Source organism: Saccopteryx leptura, chromosome 1 (genome assembly GCF_036850995.1).
Source record: "Saccopteryx leptura isolate mSacLep1 chromosome 1, mSacLep1_pri_phased_curated, whole genome shotgun sequence".
Taxonomy (NCBI): domain Eukaryota; kingdom Metazoa; phylum Chordata; class Mammalia; order Chiroptera; family Emballonuridae; genus Saccopteryx; species Saccopteryx leptura.
In genome coordinates this window covers 12,359,344-12,376,767 of record NC_089503.1, presented here as the reverse complement: position 1 = coordinate 12,376,767, position 17,424 = coordinate 12,359,344, and the positions used below count along the sequence as shown (strand labels likewise).

At 60.3% G+C, this 17,424-nt stretch overlaps 1 protein-coding gene across 9 annotated transcripts in view; it reads right to left on the bottom strand.

The window, feature by feature from the left end:
- Nucleotides 1-1,752: 1,752 nt before the first annotated feature.
- Nucleotides 1,753-17,424, bottom strand: part of SYT7 (synaptotagmin 7) — a 63,907-nt gene continuing 48,235 nt past the window's right edge. For all 9 annotated transcript variants that reach the window (XM_066360807.1, XM_066360812.1, XM_066360829.1 and 6 more), the window contains 5 exons: nucleotides 13,651-13,921; nucleotides 10,064-10,233; nucleotides 8,417-8,531; nucleotides 7,702-7,901; nucleotides 1,753-4,899 (listed from right to left, as the gene is read on the bottom strand). In XM_066360807.1, coding sequence (XP_066216904.1) covers nucleotides 4,795-4,899; nucleotides 7,702-7,901; nucleotides 8,417-8,531; nucleotides 10,064-10,233; nucleotides 13,651-13,921 — 861 coding nt within the window. In that variant the 3' untranslated portion in view covers nucleotides 1,753-4,794. The remainder of the gene's footprint in view (nucleotides 4,900-7,701; nucleotides 7,902-8,416; nucleotides 8,532-10,063; nucleotides 10,234-13,650; nucleotides 13,922-17,424) is intronic.

Here is a 17,424-nt window from a genome sequence, read left to right as displayed (position 1 = left end):
GAAGTGGGGCGTCATCCAAGGGTACAGGTGGTCAGGGGAGCCATGGGCTGGGGCATTCAGCCGTCCGAGCCTTGTCCTTCTGGGTGTTTTTGGGGGGGGGGGGGGAGAAAGGAGAGCAGAACATGGCCCAGGATGGCCTTCCAGCAAGCGGTAGATCCCAGGCAGGACTTCTGGAGAAAGAGAACCCCAGAGAGCAGTGGTTCCAGGCGCAGGGGAGAGGGGGCAAACCTCAGTGGGATGATGGAGGCAGAGAGAGAGAACTGACGAAGGAGAATGAGGCAACAAGTCCAGGAGGAGGTCCCAAGCCCACGGCAAGAGGCTGTCACCTCTGCTGGGCCAAGCTGTCCCTGCTTTCAGGCCGTTTCCCAGAGCCACTTTCCCAGAGAAAGCTGGATCGTAGATTCTTGAAAGGGACCCACTTGAGGCTACTTACCTGGCCCTCGGGCTCCCTCCAATCTCTGGGTCAGAGATCAGAAGACAAAAGAGATAACTACCTTTAACTGGAAATCTTACACCAGGTTGTTGAGAAACAGAAGGGGCAGGAAGGGAGAGGGTGGGTAGCTTCAGGTGGCAGTACTCTGTGTTGCGTGAGGAGGCAGCTGCCAGCCAGATGCTGGGAGCAGGAGGCATGATGGCCCCCTCACTCTGGAGCGTGGCAGGAGCCAGCAGGTGGACACATGACAACAGAGGGTACTCATTCTTTCTGAAGTACCCTGAGAGCTGCCAGACCGCAGCTTCCCCCGGCGGCGTGTGGGACGGGAAGGGAACAGGGCCGGATGCTTATTGCTGCACTGTGGTTTGAGACGGAAGGAAGGAAATAGATTACCCGGGGCCACGGCCTGTTTTGAGACGGAGAGATTTTTCTAACCTTAAAGGGTTAAACCCAGAACAGGTGCAGAGAAGCCACAGGTCCAGCAGATAGTGCTGGAGGTCCTCAGGGACCAGGAAGGAGAAACTGACCTGAAACCACAGTGGCCAACAAGAGACTTCAGATGGGGGGTGCAGAGGGGAGCGTCCCCCTTTGGCTTGTCTGACTTGCCTTGGAGGGTGGTGAGGGCCCACTGGGAACTGAGGGAGGGGGGAAGGTTGGACTGGGTGAGCTACAGGAGTACCCTCAGACCCCGTCTACTCCCAACAAGCCTTCAGGTCTGATCCCTGCTTTCTGGGCAGCTGGTGGGTTTAGAGTCTAGAGCTGAGGATGGAGTGGAAGGGCCTCATCCCCAGTGAAGACATGTCTCCAAGGTGACAAGCTGAGGGGAGACTTGGCCCCAGGCTCCCCATCACCCTCACCCCACTGCCTCTTCCCCTGGGAGGTGAGGGAGGACTGGGCCCCACGGAGGAAACAGCCAAGGCCCCACTTTTCCATGATCCTTTATTAATCAGAACGGGCCTCGCCACAAAAAGCAGGGCCCACTCCCACAAAAATATGATTTGCAAAGAGGAAATCTTGCTGGCTTAGAGGGTATGTGTAGTGGAAAGTTTTTTTTGTATGGTTCTTTTTTCCTTTTTCTCTTCAGTTTTTCTCATGTCTCTTCGCTGCAATTTTTTTTTTGTGACAGTAGGTTTTTGTTTTGTTTTTATAAAACACTTGCGCTCAAGGACTCAAACACAATACAAACAACGGCCACCAACCCCCATCCCCGGGGCCCCAGCCGGGTTGGCTTTTTTTGTGGCTGTATCCCTGGTGTCTGGCACCGGCGGGCAGGCGCGGGGTCCTGGGGTGGTGGGATTTGTACAGCAGTTCCCTGGGGAGATGGTCACAAGAAAGGGTACCTGAACAAGATAACGACTAAGTCTAGGGCACCCACAAGACAGCAGATGATGCTCATGAGGGGCCTGGGGCACAGTGAAGAGACAGATGGGCCCAGGCCGGCCTTGGCTATCCCTTGGAGGCTCTGTGGGGGGGGAGAGGCAGGTGGGCCTTGCTTTCAGGTTACAATAACAATACTTTGCTCACGGGTAGCACCTTCAGAATTCTCCTGCCTTGACCCCCTGCCCTCCCAGGTCAGCTGACGGCGGCCTCACAACCTCCCCTGTGAGGTAGGTGAAGTATTATTACCATCATTTTACAGATGAAGAAACTGAGGCCCCGGGAGTGTGGGTGATTTGCCCAAGGTCTTGGGATGGCGTCAGGGCTCTGGTGCCCACCTCCACCCTCGTTTCCCCATTCCCTGTTCTCCTACAGGCCCAGATCACCTCCGCCCTCCAATGTGCCTGGGTGGGGTCAGACTGGGAACAGACCTCATGGAGATAGATGCTCTCTGCATATGATTGGCTAAGAGTCCCGTGGGCGGGGCTCGAAAAATGGGCTGCAGTTGCCGGCTTCACTCCTTGCAAACTGGTGCAATACCCCGAGGGCTTTGCAGCAGTAGTGGGGGCCTGGGGCGGGGCTCGCTCACTCGCTGGCCTCCCACTGAGTGGAGGGGTACGGGATCCCCTCCATCTCTCGAGACAGCGCAGTCTCTTCGTTTCCCTACAGCCTCGGAGTCGCTGCCCTTCTGTCCCCACAAGGGGGTGGTCCCCAGCCGGCTCGATTAGGACGGTGCACTTGGGGGAAGACCCCCATTTTAAGCAAAGTTACAATAGAGAAAACTGGATTTACAAGGAATGGGGGTGACTATTTGCTGCACATTAGCACTTCTCACTCTACAAAATGATTCACCTACTTAGTATGATATTCCTCCAGATCCAAGGGGGCGTGGTGGGGGCGGGAGTGTGAGATTCAATGTCAGAAAATTTTGATACGGGCAAATATGTGACCCGTCTACTGCATAGGGCAGAATGCTCAGCTCAAGGGGAAGCCTACTGAAGGTGAATGGTTCCCAAATGCCCATGCTTTTGCCATGCTCTGCAAATGGAGACTTCGTCCAGAGTGTCCTTTCCTGGGGTGTCAGCCCCATCTGGGGTAGAACTGTGGTCCGAGACCGCGGTCACCGACTGCGGTTTCCGGGCGCCATCTGGCGGTGTGTACTGGCAATGTCAGGTCCAGGCTCGCGGACCCCTGGACTCGAGGCTGTCACCAAGCTGTCTTGTATCAAATACCAAAGACCCGCATGGGGGTGAGCAGGCTTAAGCAGGGATCATCCTGAAATCTGCTGTCTCCAAGGGGAAGCCAGTGAGGCGGACAAACGACCACTTCTTTGTGTGGGGCAACCTCAGAACTCACAAAATCCTGGAGTTCTCCCTGCTTCCTTGACCTGAACTGAGAGGGGCAGAGGAGTTGCTCTGAAGGACCGGGAGCAGTGGGGAAGGTGAGAAGACATTCCTGGAGCAGGTTAGGGGATGCTGATGCAGGATCCGAGATCATGACAGGAATGAAATGAAAATGAAAGGGAAGGTCTGAAGCATGGAGGCTGAAAGGGGAGAGAGGATGTGTGTGTGGGGGAGTGTCTGCACAGACAGGGGGAGATGAGGGAGGTGAAGGAGGCTGGGGTGAGGGAGGTGAAGGAGGCTGGGGTGAGGGAGGCGAAGGAGGCTGGGGTGAGGGAGGCGAAGGAGGCTGGGGTGAGGGAGGCGAAGGAGGCTGGGGTGAGGGAGGCGAAGGAGGCTGGGGTGAGGGAGGCGAAGGAGGCTGGGGTGAGGGAGGCGAAGGAGGCTGGGGTGAGGGAGGCGAAGGAGGCTGGGGTGAGGGAGGCGAAGGAGGCTGGGGTGAGGGAGGTGAAGGAGGCTGGGGTGAGGGAGGCGAAGGAGGCTGGGGTGAGGGAGGCGAAGGAGGCTGGGAATCATGTCGAATATTGCCATCGGGGCTGGGATATGAGATCTGGGACGAATAAGGGTGTCCCTGGATGAGGCTGTTAGGGGAGAAAGCTAGTGGGTGCTGGGGACCCTGAGAAGGAAGGGAGTGGTTGGGTCCTGGTGGAATGTGATACACACAGTAGGTGCCTAAAGGGCGTGAAACAATGTTCAAGAGATAAAATCACTGGGGAAGGAGCTACTGGAGAATGGGGGGGGGGAGACAGGAGGGGGAACAGCGGGAGGCAGCCCAGTTCTCAGCCCAGCTCACATCTACCCCTCTCCCCCCACCCTCCACTCACCCTCTACCTCCTCTCCTCTCCTGTCCCCTGGCTCAGTGACCTGCCCTCTCCGGGGCCTCCAGCCCGGCCTCACTCCACGAAGCCCTGTGCTCTCTGCACAGTCTTCGGCACTGCTGGCCCCAGGGGGACAGGGAGTGAGCCCCCCACTGCATACACACACGCGCGCGCGCACACACACACATACACACAAACACGGTGGACACAACACAAGTACACAGGGCTGCGGCTCCAGGACCCCAGAGGGGGCTATATACTATCCTTGGCATTCAGGGCCCAGCTGGCACCTGAAACCACCCTGGGTCTGGCCTCTCCTGGCCAGGCCGGGGCCAAATGCCTCGACCTCCCCTCTCCTGGGCCCAGACCAGGGGCTGGGGAGGGGGCAGCTTCTCTCCACTCCAGGCACTGCCTTCAAGAAAACGGGGGACCTTGTCCACCTGGCGGGCCTCTGGAGGGGTCTGCCTGTCTGCCCATCTGGCTCTCATGGCCTCCCCCACTTCTTTAGTATCAGCAAGTCAGGAAGGAAAGGGGCAAAGCAGGAAGATGGCTCCCAGAGCCCCTCCTCCAGAGCTGGACTGGTGGAGGACGGGGCTGGTGTTTCCTAGAAACGGGGCCCGAGTGATTTCTGGGTCCCTTCTCTGGCCAAGCTGTCAGGGTCCTCCCCTCACCCCTGGCAGGGGGGCCAGGCCGGGCGTTGTGCATAAAGTGGTGAGGGCATGATGGGGACCCGGTCCCTCGACCCCCGGGGCCGCCTTTGGCCTGCTCAGGCCTTCAGCTGGTGCCACTGGGCCACAGGCTGCCGGGGGCGGGCAATCATGTCTTTCCAGTGTTTCACCTCCCCAGGCCCGCTCTTCCAGGACAGGTAGATCTAAGGAGAGAGGGAAGAGGGCAGCGTTAGCGGCAAACTCTGAGGCACTGTCCTCTGTCCCCACGAGGGGGGAACACTCCATCTCCACTTATGATCCTGGGGACCAAGGGGCCCACTCAGGCAGTGACAACCGACCTTATAGAGGCCCCTCCTCCCTTCCCTGCCAGCCTGACCTATTTTCCTGTGTGAGCCTGGGCAGGCCTGGCCCTTCTGAACTTGACTCCAGACCTGTTCCGCGGGGGGCGGAATTGAAGATGGGGGTGGGGATGTTGGCTTCCATACTCTTCCCTGTCCTACATGTTGGGCACTATCTCTCCTTAATTATGATCACTCCCATCTCCTGGGCACTTACTACACATCAGGCACTGAGCTAGGGGCTTTCCACACGCAGATCATCAAATCATCCAATCCTGACCTGGGAGATAGGTATAGTATCCCCATTTTACAGATGAGAAACTCAGTGCAGAGTTGAGAGACTTGCCGGAATTTATAAGTGGTGCAGAGGGATTTACACCAGGTCTGTGTTCTGCACTCCCAGCCCGACCCTGCCGGCCTGGGCAAGGGGTTCACAGCCTCGTGGGGCTGCACACACATGATCCCTCGCCTGCTGGTGGGTGGCCGGCTAAGAGCACAGGGCTACCTAAGCTACCCAGGCTGAAGCCAGAACAAATTCCTTCTGCCTCACTCAGTCAACAGAACACAAGACTATTCCACAAGGAGCTCTAACTGGCATCTGGGGAACTCCAAACTCCAAAGGGCTAAGTTTCAGAAAAGCTTAGAAGCAGGTACAGTTACTTGGCCCTTGGCCCGAGCAGGTCAAAGAGGCCCCAGCCTCGCTCAGAACATGCAGTCCTGCTGTGGTGTGGGTGACGCAGTCCTGGGGAACTGTCTCACCTGTGACCACAGGTGACCGACCGTGCCCCCTGGGCCTTGCTGGACGGCAGGCAAGGCCAGCACCCCGCCCTGCAGCAGCCACTTCCCCCGCCCCCTGCCGACGGCTACGTTCCCCACCCCCCTCCACCTGGGCCCCCTTCCTTGTGGGGGCCCTTTCTTGTTTCCCCCACAGGGTAATGCCCCAGGAGACTCCCTGTCTCTGCTGGCTTGCTCCTGGCACCTACCCTTCCTCTCTGCCTGCCTGGGTCAAACCTCCATGTCTGAATGAACACTCATGCCCTTAGTAGGGGCGTTTCAAAAATAACTTTTCTCTTAATAGTAGCTAATATGCACGTTCCACGTTCTGTGCTAAGCATCTCATCTGTGTTACTGAACCCTCCCAGCGCACTGAGGTTGGGGCTGTCTTACTCATTTTAAGGGGGGGAAATGGGGCTCAGAAAGGTTATGACGGCCTGACTAGGTGGTGGCGCAGTGGATAGAGCATCGGACTGGGATGCGGAGGACCCAGGTTCGAGACCCCAAGGTCTCTAGGTTGAGTGCAGGCTCATCTGGTTTACGCAAAAAAAAAAAAAAAAGCTCAGGCCCTGGCCAGTTGGCTCAGTGGTAGAGTGTCAGCCTGGCGTGCAGGGGACCCCGGTTCGATTCCCGGCCAGGGCACATAGGAGAGGCGCCCATTTGCTTCTCCACGCCCCCCTCCTTCCTCTCTGTCTCTCTCTTCCCCTCCCGCAGCCAAGGCTCCATTGGAGCAAAGATGGCCCGGGTGCTGGGGATGGCTCCTTGGCCTCTGCCCCAGGCGCTAGAGTGGCTCTGGTTGCAGCAGAGCGACGCCCGGGAGGGGCAGAGCGTCGCCCCCTGGTGGGCGTGTCGGGTGGATTCCGGTCGGGCGCATGTGGGAGTCTGTCTGACTGTCTCTCCCTGTTTCCAGCTTCAGAAAAAAAAAAAAAGCTCATCAGCTTGAGCCCAAGGTCACTGGCTCAAGCAAGGGGTTACTCGGTTTGCTGTAGCCCCACGGTCAAGGTCAAGGCACATATGAGAAAGCAATCAATGAATAACTAAGGTGTTGCAACGAAAAACTGATGATTGACGCTTTTCATCTCTCTCTGTTCCTATCTGTCTGTCCCTATCTATCCCTCTCTCTGACTCTCTCTCTGTCTCTGTAAAAAAAAAGAAAAAAAAAAAAAAGAAAGGTTATGACTATTAAGGGTTAGGGCTGGGACCTGAATGCAGCAGTCTAACTTCCAAGCCCCACAGTCTTTTCATAAAAATCATAAGGAGACACAGGAACAGATGTTTCAGAGTAGAAAAATGGACGGGTGTATGTCATAGAAGCGCAATCTGGAAAAACTCAAGGCTAGGCATGGCTCTCTCGGCTAATAAATGATGTTTTACAAGAACATCCACATATGTCAGGCCATTTCTACCCCACCCTGTGAAGTGCTGTAGGGTCAGCATTAGTAGCTCCATTTTACAAACGAGAGAACTGAAGCTCAGAGACCTGCCCAAGGTCACACAGCCGTTTAGCGGGACATGAGGTAGGAAGTGAAACCAGGTTTTTGGAATCTGACTGCCCCACACAGCTCGCCCTTTGCAGACGGGACCCTGGACAACCCTGCTATGCAGTCCTTACGCTGAACGTCTTTTGGGGGACCCTGGGCAAGTCTTCCTCCCACTTTCTCTTCCCCCCTCTCTTTCCAGCAGTCTGTCCTCAGCTGAATGACCCGCAGGCTGACACTTTGGGAGAATCCCGTCCAATGCCCTCATTTTCGGAGATCCAGAGAAGGGAAGGGGGGCGGAGCCTCTCTCTCCCGCTGTCCAGCCCTGTGCCTGCCCACTGCCCCTCTTGCTTCGTGGACGGACAGACCCTTGCCAGGCGCCCGCTGGTGGCCGCTCCACCCGCCTCGCCCCTACCTTGCCGATGACGTCGTTGCGGCTGAGCTTGTCCTTGTCCATGACAGTGATGATGATGGTCGTCTCCCTCAGCTTCTCCGTGGGGATATCGAAGGCAAAGGACTCGTTGAAGATGGGGTTCAGGTTCCTCTTCATCGTCACCGTCTTCTTCTTCTCCACCCTCTTGTCCTTGTACATCAGCCACACCTTCACGTAGGGGTCTGGGGACGAGATGCGGAAGAGTCAGCGGGGCAGGGGCGGCTTCCCAGGACGCCCTTCTCCCTCGGGGTGGGGGGAGGCTGGCGCAGGCGAGGCTGTGTGCTTTCTGCAGAGGGTCAGGGGAGCCCCAGGCAGGAGGGGGATCCGCAGATGGGGGAGCTGGAAGGGACTTCCACCACCACTATTGCCCTCCCTGAACACGAGTGAGGAAACCGAGTCCCGCAGAGGCCGGGTCTCTCCCGAGGTCACAGACAGCAGTGCTGGAGCTGGGGCCAGAAGAAGGGCCTCCCTAATACAGTGTCCCCTTCTTCATGATTCTGGGAAGGACAGAGTCTAAGAGGCCAGTCCGGGCACTGCCCCACAGGGGCCGCCCGCAGCTCTAGCGTTGAGGAGCTGAGACTGGGGGTGGGGTGTGGGAGTCAGGGGTGATGTGAATAGCACTGTCCACACCCAGCATGACCCCTATGTTCCCAGAACCTCCCCGGCCCATCCGCCCTCCCTCAAGAAGCCCCCAAACCTGATGTGCCCCCGATGTCCATGGCTTTGAGGTTGCGGGCTTTGATGATGTTGACGATGATGGAGTTGGCAGAGGGGTTGTAGCAGAGAGACAAGAGTAGCTCCCCTCGGCTCCCCTAGGAGGGACAAGGAGAGGGGTGAGGCTGGGGCGCAGCTCTCCTGGGAGGGGCGAGGGGAGGGGCGAGGCTGGGGCGCAGCTCCCCTGGGCGGGGCGAGGGGAGGGACGAGGCTGGGGCACGGCTCCCCTGGGCGGGGCGAGGGGAGGGGCGAGGCTGGGGCACGGCTCCCCTGGGAGGGGCGAGGGGAGGGGTGAGGCTGGGGCACGGCTCCCCTGGGCGGGGCGAGGGGAGGGACGAGGCTGGGGCGCGGCTCCCCTGGGAGGGGCGAGGGGAGGGGCGAGGCTGGGGCACGGCTCCCCTGGGAGGGGCGAGGGGAGGGGCGAGGCTGGGGCGCGGCTCCCCTGGGAGGGGCGAGGGGAGGGGCGAGGCTGGGGCGCGGCTCCCCTGGGAGGGGCGAGGCTGGGGCGCGGCTCCCCTGGGAGGGGCGAGGCTGGGACACGGCTCCCCTGGGAGGGGCGAGGGGAGGGGTTAGGCTGGGGCGCGGCTCCCCTGGGAGGGATGAGGGGAGGGGCGAGGCTGGGGCACGGCTCCCCTGGTAGGGGCGAGGGGAGGGACGAGGCTGGGGCGCGGCTCCCCTGGGAGGGGCGAGGGGAGGGGGGAGGCTGGGGCACGGCTCCCCTGGTAGGGGCGAGGGGAGGGACGAGGCTGGGGCGCGGCTCCCCTGGTAGGGGCGAGGGGAGGGACGAGGCTGGGGCGCGGCTCCCCTGGTAGGGGCGAGGGGAGGGACGAGGCTGGGGCGCGGCTCCCCTGGGAGGGGCGAGGGGAGGGGCGAGGCTGGGGCGCGGCTCCCCTGGGAGGGGCGAGGGGAGGGGCGAGGCTGGGGCACGGCTCCCCTGGGAGGGGCGAGGGGAGGGGCGAGGCGGGGGCACGGCTCCCCTGGGAGGGGCGAGGGGAGGGGTGAGGCTGGGGCGCGGCTCCCCTGGGAGGGGCGAGGCTGGGACGCGGCTCCCCTGGGAGGGGCGAGGGGAGGGGCGAGGCGGGGGCGCGGCTCCCCTGGGAGGGGCGAGGCTGGGACGCGGCTCCCCTGGGAGGGGCGAGGGGAGGGGCGAGGCTGGGGCGAGGCTCCCCTGGGAGGGGTGAGGCTGGGACGCGGCTCTCCTGGGAGGGGCGAGGGGAGGGGCGAGGCGGGGGCGCGGCTCCCCTGGGAGGGGCGAGGGGAGGGGTAATGCTGGGGCGAGGCTCCCCTGGGAGGGGTGAGGCTGGGGTGCGGCTCCCCTCAAAGGGAGAGTGAGAGGGCTGTGGGGACCAGGGGGAGGAAATGGTGATTGGGCTCCCTGGCCGGCCTCCTGGCCCCTAGCCCTCCCCACCCTGCCCTGTCTACCATACAGGTCACGCTAGGTCTCCCCCCCTGGCAGGTCTGTGTGCTGGCCCCATGTCGCCCCTCCCTGAACACAATGCCAGAATTTTTTTTATCACAGCTCAGCTGAGCGCCCCTGTGCCCACGTCCCATCGAAGCTCAGCTGCACCCGCTCCCCACAGCTCTCCTGACCCAACAGCCCCCAACCAGGGGTCCGCGACTGCGGCCTTACACTCCCATCGCTGCATGGCTTCAGATCCTTCCAGAAGGTCTGCATCTGGGTCAGGTCCACCTTGTTGAGAGGGATGGACACCTCCCCAATGGGGTCATTGCGGCTGAAGCGGTCATAGTCCAGGACCTGGAGGTAGAGGACCCTCTGCACCACTTTCTCGTAGGGGAAACCTGGGGACAGAGAGCACAGGGGAAGAGTGGGACAGATGGGCCACACGGGGCCTGGGCAGGAAGGCCGGTGAGGAGCAGGGATGGTCTTGTCACTTCTTGCTGCCACCCCACCTAGGTACAGCAGGCCACAACCCCATTCAGACCTTCCTGACAACATAGCAAGAACTGTCATTGTTTCATTTGTTTCCAGCGACAATTCTCCGAGGTGGATGGCCTCTTGTCCCTTTTACAGATGAGGAGACTGAGGCTCAGGTGGCTTAAATCCCTTGCCCCGATCCTGCAGCTAATACAGAGCAGATCTGGGACCATTCATTCATTTACTCATTCATGCTGTATCCGTCTTGGTGACCAGGCTGTGGTCCTCCTGCTCTGCGGGCAGCCCTGCCACTGCCGGTCACCCTGAGGCAAGTCTGGGCAAGCGGCCCCGCCTGAGATGGTGGCAGCTGCCACAAAGGAAGACCAGGAGGACCCGGCAGAGGGAAATGCCATAGGCACAGAAGTCGGAGAGGATGCTTGTCCTAGGACTCTGCATGTACCCCGTGCCTCCTTCCAGTGCGCCAGCCCATCCTTCCACCCTTCCTCCACAGACCCCACCCACAGCTGTCCCCCTCCTTCCAATGCACCAGCCATCCTTCCACCTTTCCTCCACAGACCCCACCCACAGCTGTCCCCCTCCTTCCAGTGCACCAGCCCATCCTTCCACCCTTCCTCCACAGACCCCACCCACAGCTGTCCCTCTCCTTCCAATGTGCCAGCCCATCCTTCCACCCTTCCTCCACAGACCCCACCCACAGCTGTCCCTCTTCTTCCAATGCACCAGCCATCCTTCCAACCTTCCTCCACAGACCCCACCCACAGCTGTCCCTCTCCTTCCAATGCGCCAGCCCATCCTTCCAACCCTCCTCCACAGACCCCACCCACAGCTGTCCCTCTCCACTGTGCCCTCCCTCACCCGCCCCACCAGCGCCTTGTGCCTAGACAGTCACAGAGTCTCCACGCCGCCCTCCCCATTCGCTCCCTTTCTCCACAGTCCGCTCTCACCACAGCGGCCAGAGCGGGCTTTAAAAATAGCAATCACATCATAATACTCTTGCTCAAAGCCTTTCAGTGGCTCCCAGTGCACTTAGAATAAAAGCCGTGCGCCCTGTCTTGGCTTCAAATCCTTCCACAGCTTGGCCCGCTGTCCTCTCCCTGCTGGTCTCGTGACCACTCTTCACTCAATGACCGGCCCGGCCCTACCGGCCTCCTTCCCCGCCTTTCCTGCCAAGGCAGCCCGAGCAGGCCCCACCACGCCGCCTCTCCGAGTCTCCACCTTCTCTCCTGACCTCCCAGATGGGGTCATCTCTCCGGTCCTACACTCAGCACTTTCCTCTCGGAGCCCGGATCACAGGCTGTGACAGAGATCTATCTGTCTGTTTCTCTCACCAGGAAGGCTAAGATTTCCAGGAAGGCATTTCCATCCTCAATCACCGGATCCTGGCGCCTAACACAGTTTCTGGCACGTAGTAGGCACTCGATAAATATTTGTTAAGTGAATCAATAACTGAACAAGTGAACAAGCGCCGGTGAGATGGCCCGATGGGGCAGCCAGGGCAGAGGCGGGGCGAAGGCCGGAGGGAACAGGGGGAGCTCGGATGGACGGGACGGACAGGTACCAGGAAGCCAGGGGAAGGTCTGAAGCTGCAGTCACTGGACCGTGGAGGCTTAGTCCGAGGAGGGGCGGACCTGGGAGATGTAGGGGGCTCAGAGCAGCGGGGAGGACTGAGGGGATCGGATCCCGAGCCAGGGTGTGAGCAGGAAGGAGAGAGGACACACACCTTAGCCTGACTCATGGAGAAGATGAAGATCCCAGGAGGATTCTAGAGCCTTCAGCCAGAGAGGCTAGAAGCACAGAGAAGCCGGGACAGGAACAGGTGCACTAGGAGATGAAATCCTATGTTCCTTGAACCTCCAGCCTCTGAATTCCTCTGGGGCCTCTCCCTTATATTGAGGGGGGCTAAATCTGTTTTGCTTCATTTTGGAGTACCCCAGGGACCTTGCCCAGGTGACCCTTGGCATCTATTTAGGTGAAATGCATGACAAGTGTTCTGGAAATGTTGGAGGTTCCAAGAGGTCCTTACACCTGACCTCCAACTATCAGAGGAGGCAGTCTCCTATTTGGCAAACTCCTATTCATCCATCACAACCCATCTCGAATGGCCCTTCTTCTGGGAAATGTTCTTCAACACCACCAAGGGGAGCTCATACCAGGTTCCTGCAGCATCTGTCATGCAGTGCATGGCTTAATTATTTTCACATCTGTGCCCTCTATAACAGAAGTGTCTTGAGGGCCATAATTCTGTACTGCACCCCTGGTGCCCAGGAAAGTGCCTAGTTCTTCACTAATGCTAGAGGGCCGGTGGATTGAGGCTCTGCCTATAACCCTTGGCCCCCTAACTGGCTCCACACACTTCCAGGCAGCTGCGCCTCTTGCTGGTCATACCATTTCTAAACCGACCCTCATGCTGACCGGGGGAGGAAGAGGGTCCAGAAACAGACGCACTCATTAGCTCATCCTCGATTTACTTATGAGTGAGCTGGCTGCCACCTTGCGGAAGTGGTGGGGTGCCAGATGGCTGGGACCCAGATGGGAGAGAGTCCCTAGGGAGCACACGGAAGGTTCTGGGCAGCCAGGCCACCAGGGTGTGTTCTCACTGGTCGAAGAGGCCTGTGGGGAAAGGGTTATGGCTTCTCTAAGTCAGGTCCAGGCACCCAAAGGGCCTGGCACTGAAATCACTCTCTAATCACACACCAGCTTCCTGGTTACCTTGCGTCCTCAGAGACAAGAGATAAAGAAGGGCCTGTAGGACAGAGGAAGGACATCTGCCCTGCCAGGGGCATGGCTCCGAGACACAGTTCCGTGCATCCAGGGGCACTGTTGTAAGTGCTTTTACTCTCTGCTGGGTTACTGATTTCACACCAAGGCATGGAGAGGTTCAGGAGCCTGCCTCGGGCCCACAGCTAGCAGGTGGGAGAGCTGGGATTCAAACTCAGGAAGCCTGGCCACTACCCGCGGTCACTCCAGATGCTCCACCTCTGGGTCCAGGGGGCACCTCCCTGCCTTCCTGCCCTCCTCAGGGTGAGTTTTGCGTTGGGGCTGAAGGCCCAGTGGCGGCCCCGCTTCCTCCTCGGCCTCTGGCCATGATGCGGGCCCTACTCGGCGCTGTAGCCTAATCCCAGCTAGACACAAACTGCAGCAGGTTAGTTGGGTAAGACGCGTGCTGTGTGGGCGCATGCACGTGCACTTGTGTGTGAACGTGTGAGCGCGTGTCTGCGCGTGCCTGTGGTCACATGCGTACAGGCAGGCGTGTGGCTGGGCGGGGTGACTGTGGAGGGGACAGAAGCTCTGGGCGGGCGGGTGGGCGGCACCGGCCTCACCTTCAAAGAGGAAGGTTTCGTTCCAGTGGGGGTTCAGGTTCTTCCTCTTCACCTTGGTCTCCAGCTTGTGCTTCTTGTCCGGCAGCAGGTAGATCTTGACAAAAGGGTCGCTGGTGCCGCTGAAGTCCTTGGCCGGCAGCTCCTGAGCCTTCATGATCTTCACAGTGAGCGTGGACTCCTGGAAGTTGTAGCCGACACTGAACTGGATCCGGCCCAGGTTCTCCCGGCTGCAGCCCTCGTGGGCCTCGTCCTCCTCGGAGCCTGGGGAGAGCTGGGGGCAGGGCAGAGGCCAGTGGGGTTGGGGGTCGGCCAGGGTTCCGCTTCCCCAAAGCCCCCCTGCAGCCCAGCGCGGTTACAGGTCGCTCAGTGCCTGCGGCCAGTCCCGCGTCGGAGAGCTGCGCCCTCCCTCTGGTCACCAGGTGGAGCTGGTGGGGCCGCCCCACCTTCAACACCCAGGTGAGAATGCCCAGACAGAGGCCAAGAGCCTGGGGCAGCCACACAGGGAGGGAGGGCGAGCAGAGCTGGGACAGCCTGCCTCCTGGACTCCAGGGCGTGTGCACCCCACCCCGGCCTCCCCTGGACGCCCCGGGTCTGCTGCTCTCTCTGCTCCCCCACAGGCTGCCCTCGCCCCCCCTGGACGCCCCGGGTCTGCTGCTCTCTCTGCTCCCCCACAGGCTGCCCTCGCCTCCCCTGGACGCCCCGGGTCTGCTGCTCTCTCTGCTCCCCCACAGGCTGCCCTCACCCCCCCTGGACGCCCCGGGTCTGCTGCTCTCTCTGCTCCCCCACCGGCTGCCCTCGCCCCCCCCTGGACGCCCCGGGTCTGCTGCTCTCTCTGCTCCCCCACCGGCTGCCCTCGCCTCCCCTGGACGCCCCGGGTCTGCTGCTCTCTCTGCTCCCCCACCGGCTGCCCTCGCCCCCCCTGGACGCCCCGGGTCTGCTGCTCTCTCTGCTCCCCCACAGGCTGCCCTCGCCCCCCCTGGACGCCCCGGGTCTGCTGCTCTCTCTGCTCCCCCACAGGCTGCCCTCGCCTCCCCTGGACGCCCCGGGTCTGCTGCTCTCTCTGCTCCCCCACCGGCTGCCCTCGCCCCCCCTGGACGCCCCGGGTCTGCTGCTCTCTCTGCTCCCCCACAGGCTGCCCTCGCCCCCCCTGGACGCCCCGGGTCTGCTGCTCTCTCTGCTCCCCCACAGGCTGCCCTCGCCTCCCCTGGACGCCCCGGGTCTGCTGCTCTCTCTGCTCCCCCACCGGCTGCCCTCGCCTCCCCTGGTCAGCGCTGTGCTGGCTCGCCCTGGTCCTGGGCTCGCTCCTCCAGCCTCCCAGAGCCCCGTGGAGAATTTCTGTGTACTCTGTGGAGAATTTCTGTGTACTCTGTGAAACACACCAACATAGAAACCTGGGCTTCCCATCACACCAGGGAGATTATTCACATCTCAAAAGAGCACACCGTGATTTTCCTTTGGAAAGTGACTTTCTGGAGTTCTGAGGATGGTGTGATTTACAAAATGAGAGAGGCGAGCTTTCAGGAGCAACGACTATTTGTGTGAGACAGGGACACTAAAAACACAGATCCCAGGCCCGCGGCCCTGGGAGCCTGAGGAGATGGGCTTGGGAGGCCCTGGCGGCTGGGCAGCAGAGGTTCCAAAGGGGTCTCAGACGACAGTACCTCACACCGGGCTGAGGACCACTGGAAGGGAGGACTACCCTGCCCGACTCAGTCCCCGTCTCTAGGGGTGGCACTTGGGCCGACCCAGCAGCTGACAGAGGCATGGAGGGCAGCCTGGGTGTCCCGTGCCCAGGCTGACACTGAAGCGGGAAGGAATTGGGGGAGGGTCTTCCAGCCAAGTATTCCCAGCTGTGGCTGTTTATTGGGAATATACTGGTTGGTTTTAGACTCTTGCCCACTCCTAGCCACCTAGGTCCCACCCTCATGCCCCACCCCCAAACACAGGGGGTCCCTGTGGCTCAAGCATCCCCGTACTAAAAGCTCCTCAGGGTACTAGATGAGAGCCAGGGCTGGGCTCGGGATACCACGTTTAAGATGAAACTGCTGGTCCCTGTTTTCTCTCCCTACTTCTCCCATAGGAGCCCTCTCTGTGGCCCTCTGTCCTCCGGGAGAAGTGGCCCCAAGCTCTGAAATACTAAGTATACTAGGTGATAAGAACACGTATAGGGTGCACCTACCATGGCAGAAGACTCTTACATCACCTTCTTACCGATTCCTGACAACAGCGGGCAAGGCAGTTATCACCACTCTAGTGGAGGAGACTGGCCCAGAGAGGTTAAGTCACACGCCCAAGATTGCACAGCAATACGAACCCTCTCTGTTTTGAAAGCCCGCTCTTTCCACCACAGCAGGCCCACGTCCCAAGCAATGTTGAGATTTCCCCCCAGGCCAGCGAGGACTCATCTGCCCCAGGTGAGAAGCACCCAAGTCACACGAATACAGTAATCGCCAGGCGCATGGCCCTGCCCTATGCAGGGTGCTTGGCCCTCATTCTCCTGCAACGTCCCGAGGAGGCAGGCCCGGCTGTGTTCCCGTTTGGTCTGAGGCACAGATGAATTAGTAACTTGCATCAAGTCACCTATGACTAGGTGGTGAGTGGAAGCTCAAACCCAGGTGAGTGCCACCGTGAGCACCCCTCCCCGTGGCCCTCACTTTCACACTCAGGTCCGTGTCTGGGCCTCACCAGCCCCACCCTTATCCTGCCTGCAGCCAGACGGGGGGCGGAGCTGCCTCCCCGGCTTCTCCTCACAGTGCAACGGGCTCCCTCCAGTCCCTGCCCACCTGCTGCATCCACACAGCCTTGCAAGCTCCACCCCAGGTCCCCTGAGTGTGGCTTCTCTACCCAGATCCAGTTTTCCCCTGGTGCTCCTTCCCTCTCCCTTTGAACCTCAGTTTCTGCATCTGCAGAATGGGACTGTGAGACCAAGCTTGCAGGGTTCCTGGGGAGATTAAACGGGTTTAGGGCCCTTCCATAGTCCTGCTCTGCAATCTGGCCCCTGCCACTGCTGCCCTGGGGCCTGCAAAGACCTCTTGCCCCTTCCTGTTTCTCCAAAAGTTGAAGTGGAGTCCCTGGTAATGAGTCCAGGTGGCCTCAGCCCCACCTGAGGTCCCTCTGGCCATTTGGCTCTTGACTCCTAAATAAGGTGGTGGTGGTAGGGTGTGTGTGTGTGTGTGTGTGTGTGTGTGTGTGTGTGTGTGTGTGTGTGTGTGTGTGTGTGTGTGTGTGTAGCGAGTGGCCTTCACCATGGAAGCAAGCCTGCTTTTGTGCCTGCTCCCAGCCTTTCAGAACCACAGCCTTGAGCCCTAATTAACCAGCTGGGACAGCTCCAGGAGTTGTTTCCATAGCAACTGGGCTGGCCACCCCCACCACACCCCCGGTGGTGGGGGGGGGATGCTGCTTGAGCCCCTGCTCAAATAGAAGCATCAGAAAGCGTCTGGGCAGTACCAGGGCGATGACTCCGATGGGGGTGTGGCCCTGCCTCCTCTCTGGTCCTTCCTCTGGCCAGTTGTGGGTGTCCCCCTCCCTCCCCTGACCCCAGCTTCTGACAGTCTGGGGCCCCAGGATCAAACAGTGGCTTACTTCTCCCCTGGTCATCCTCGTCCTCACTGTTGATACTAATGACCTGCCTTTGGCCCTGGGCTGGGCAATTAGAGCCTGCCCGCCCTGCTCTGAGGGTCTGCTGAGCCTGTGCGGGTCACCGAGGCCTGCACTTCCTCCCTCTGCCTGCTGCTGTCCGCCCTCCCTGGGAGCAGCAGGGGCCAGAAAACGGAC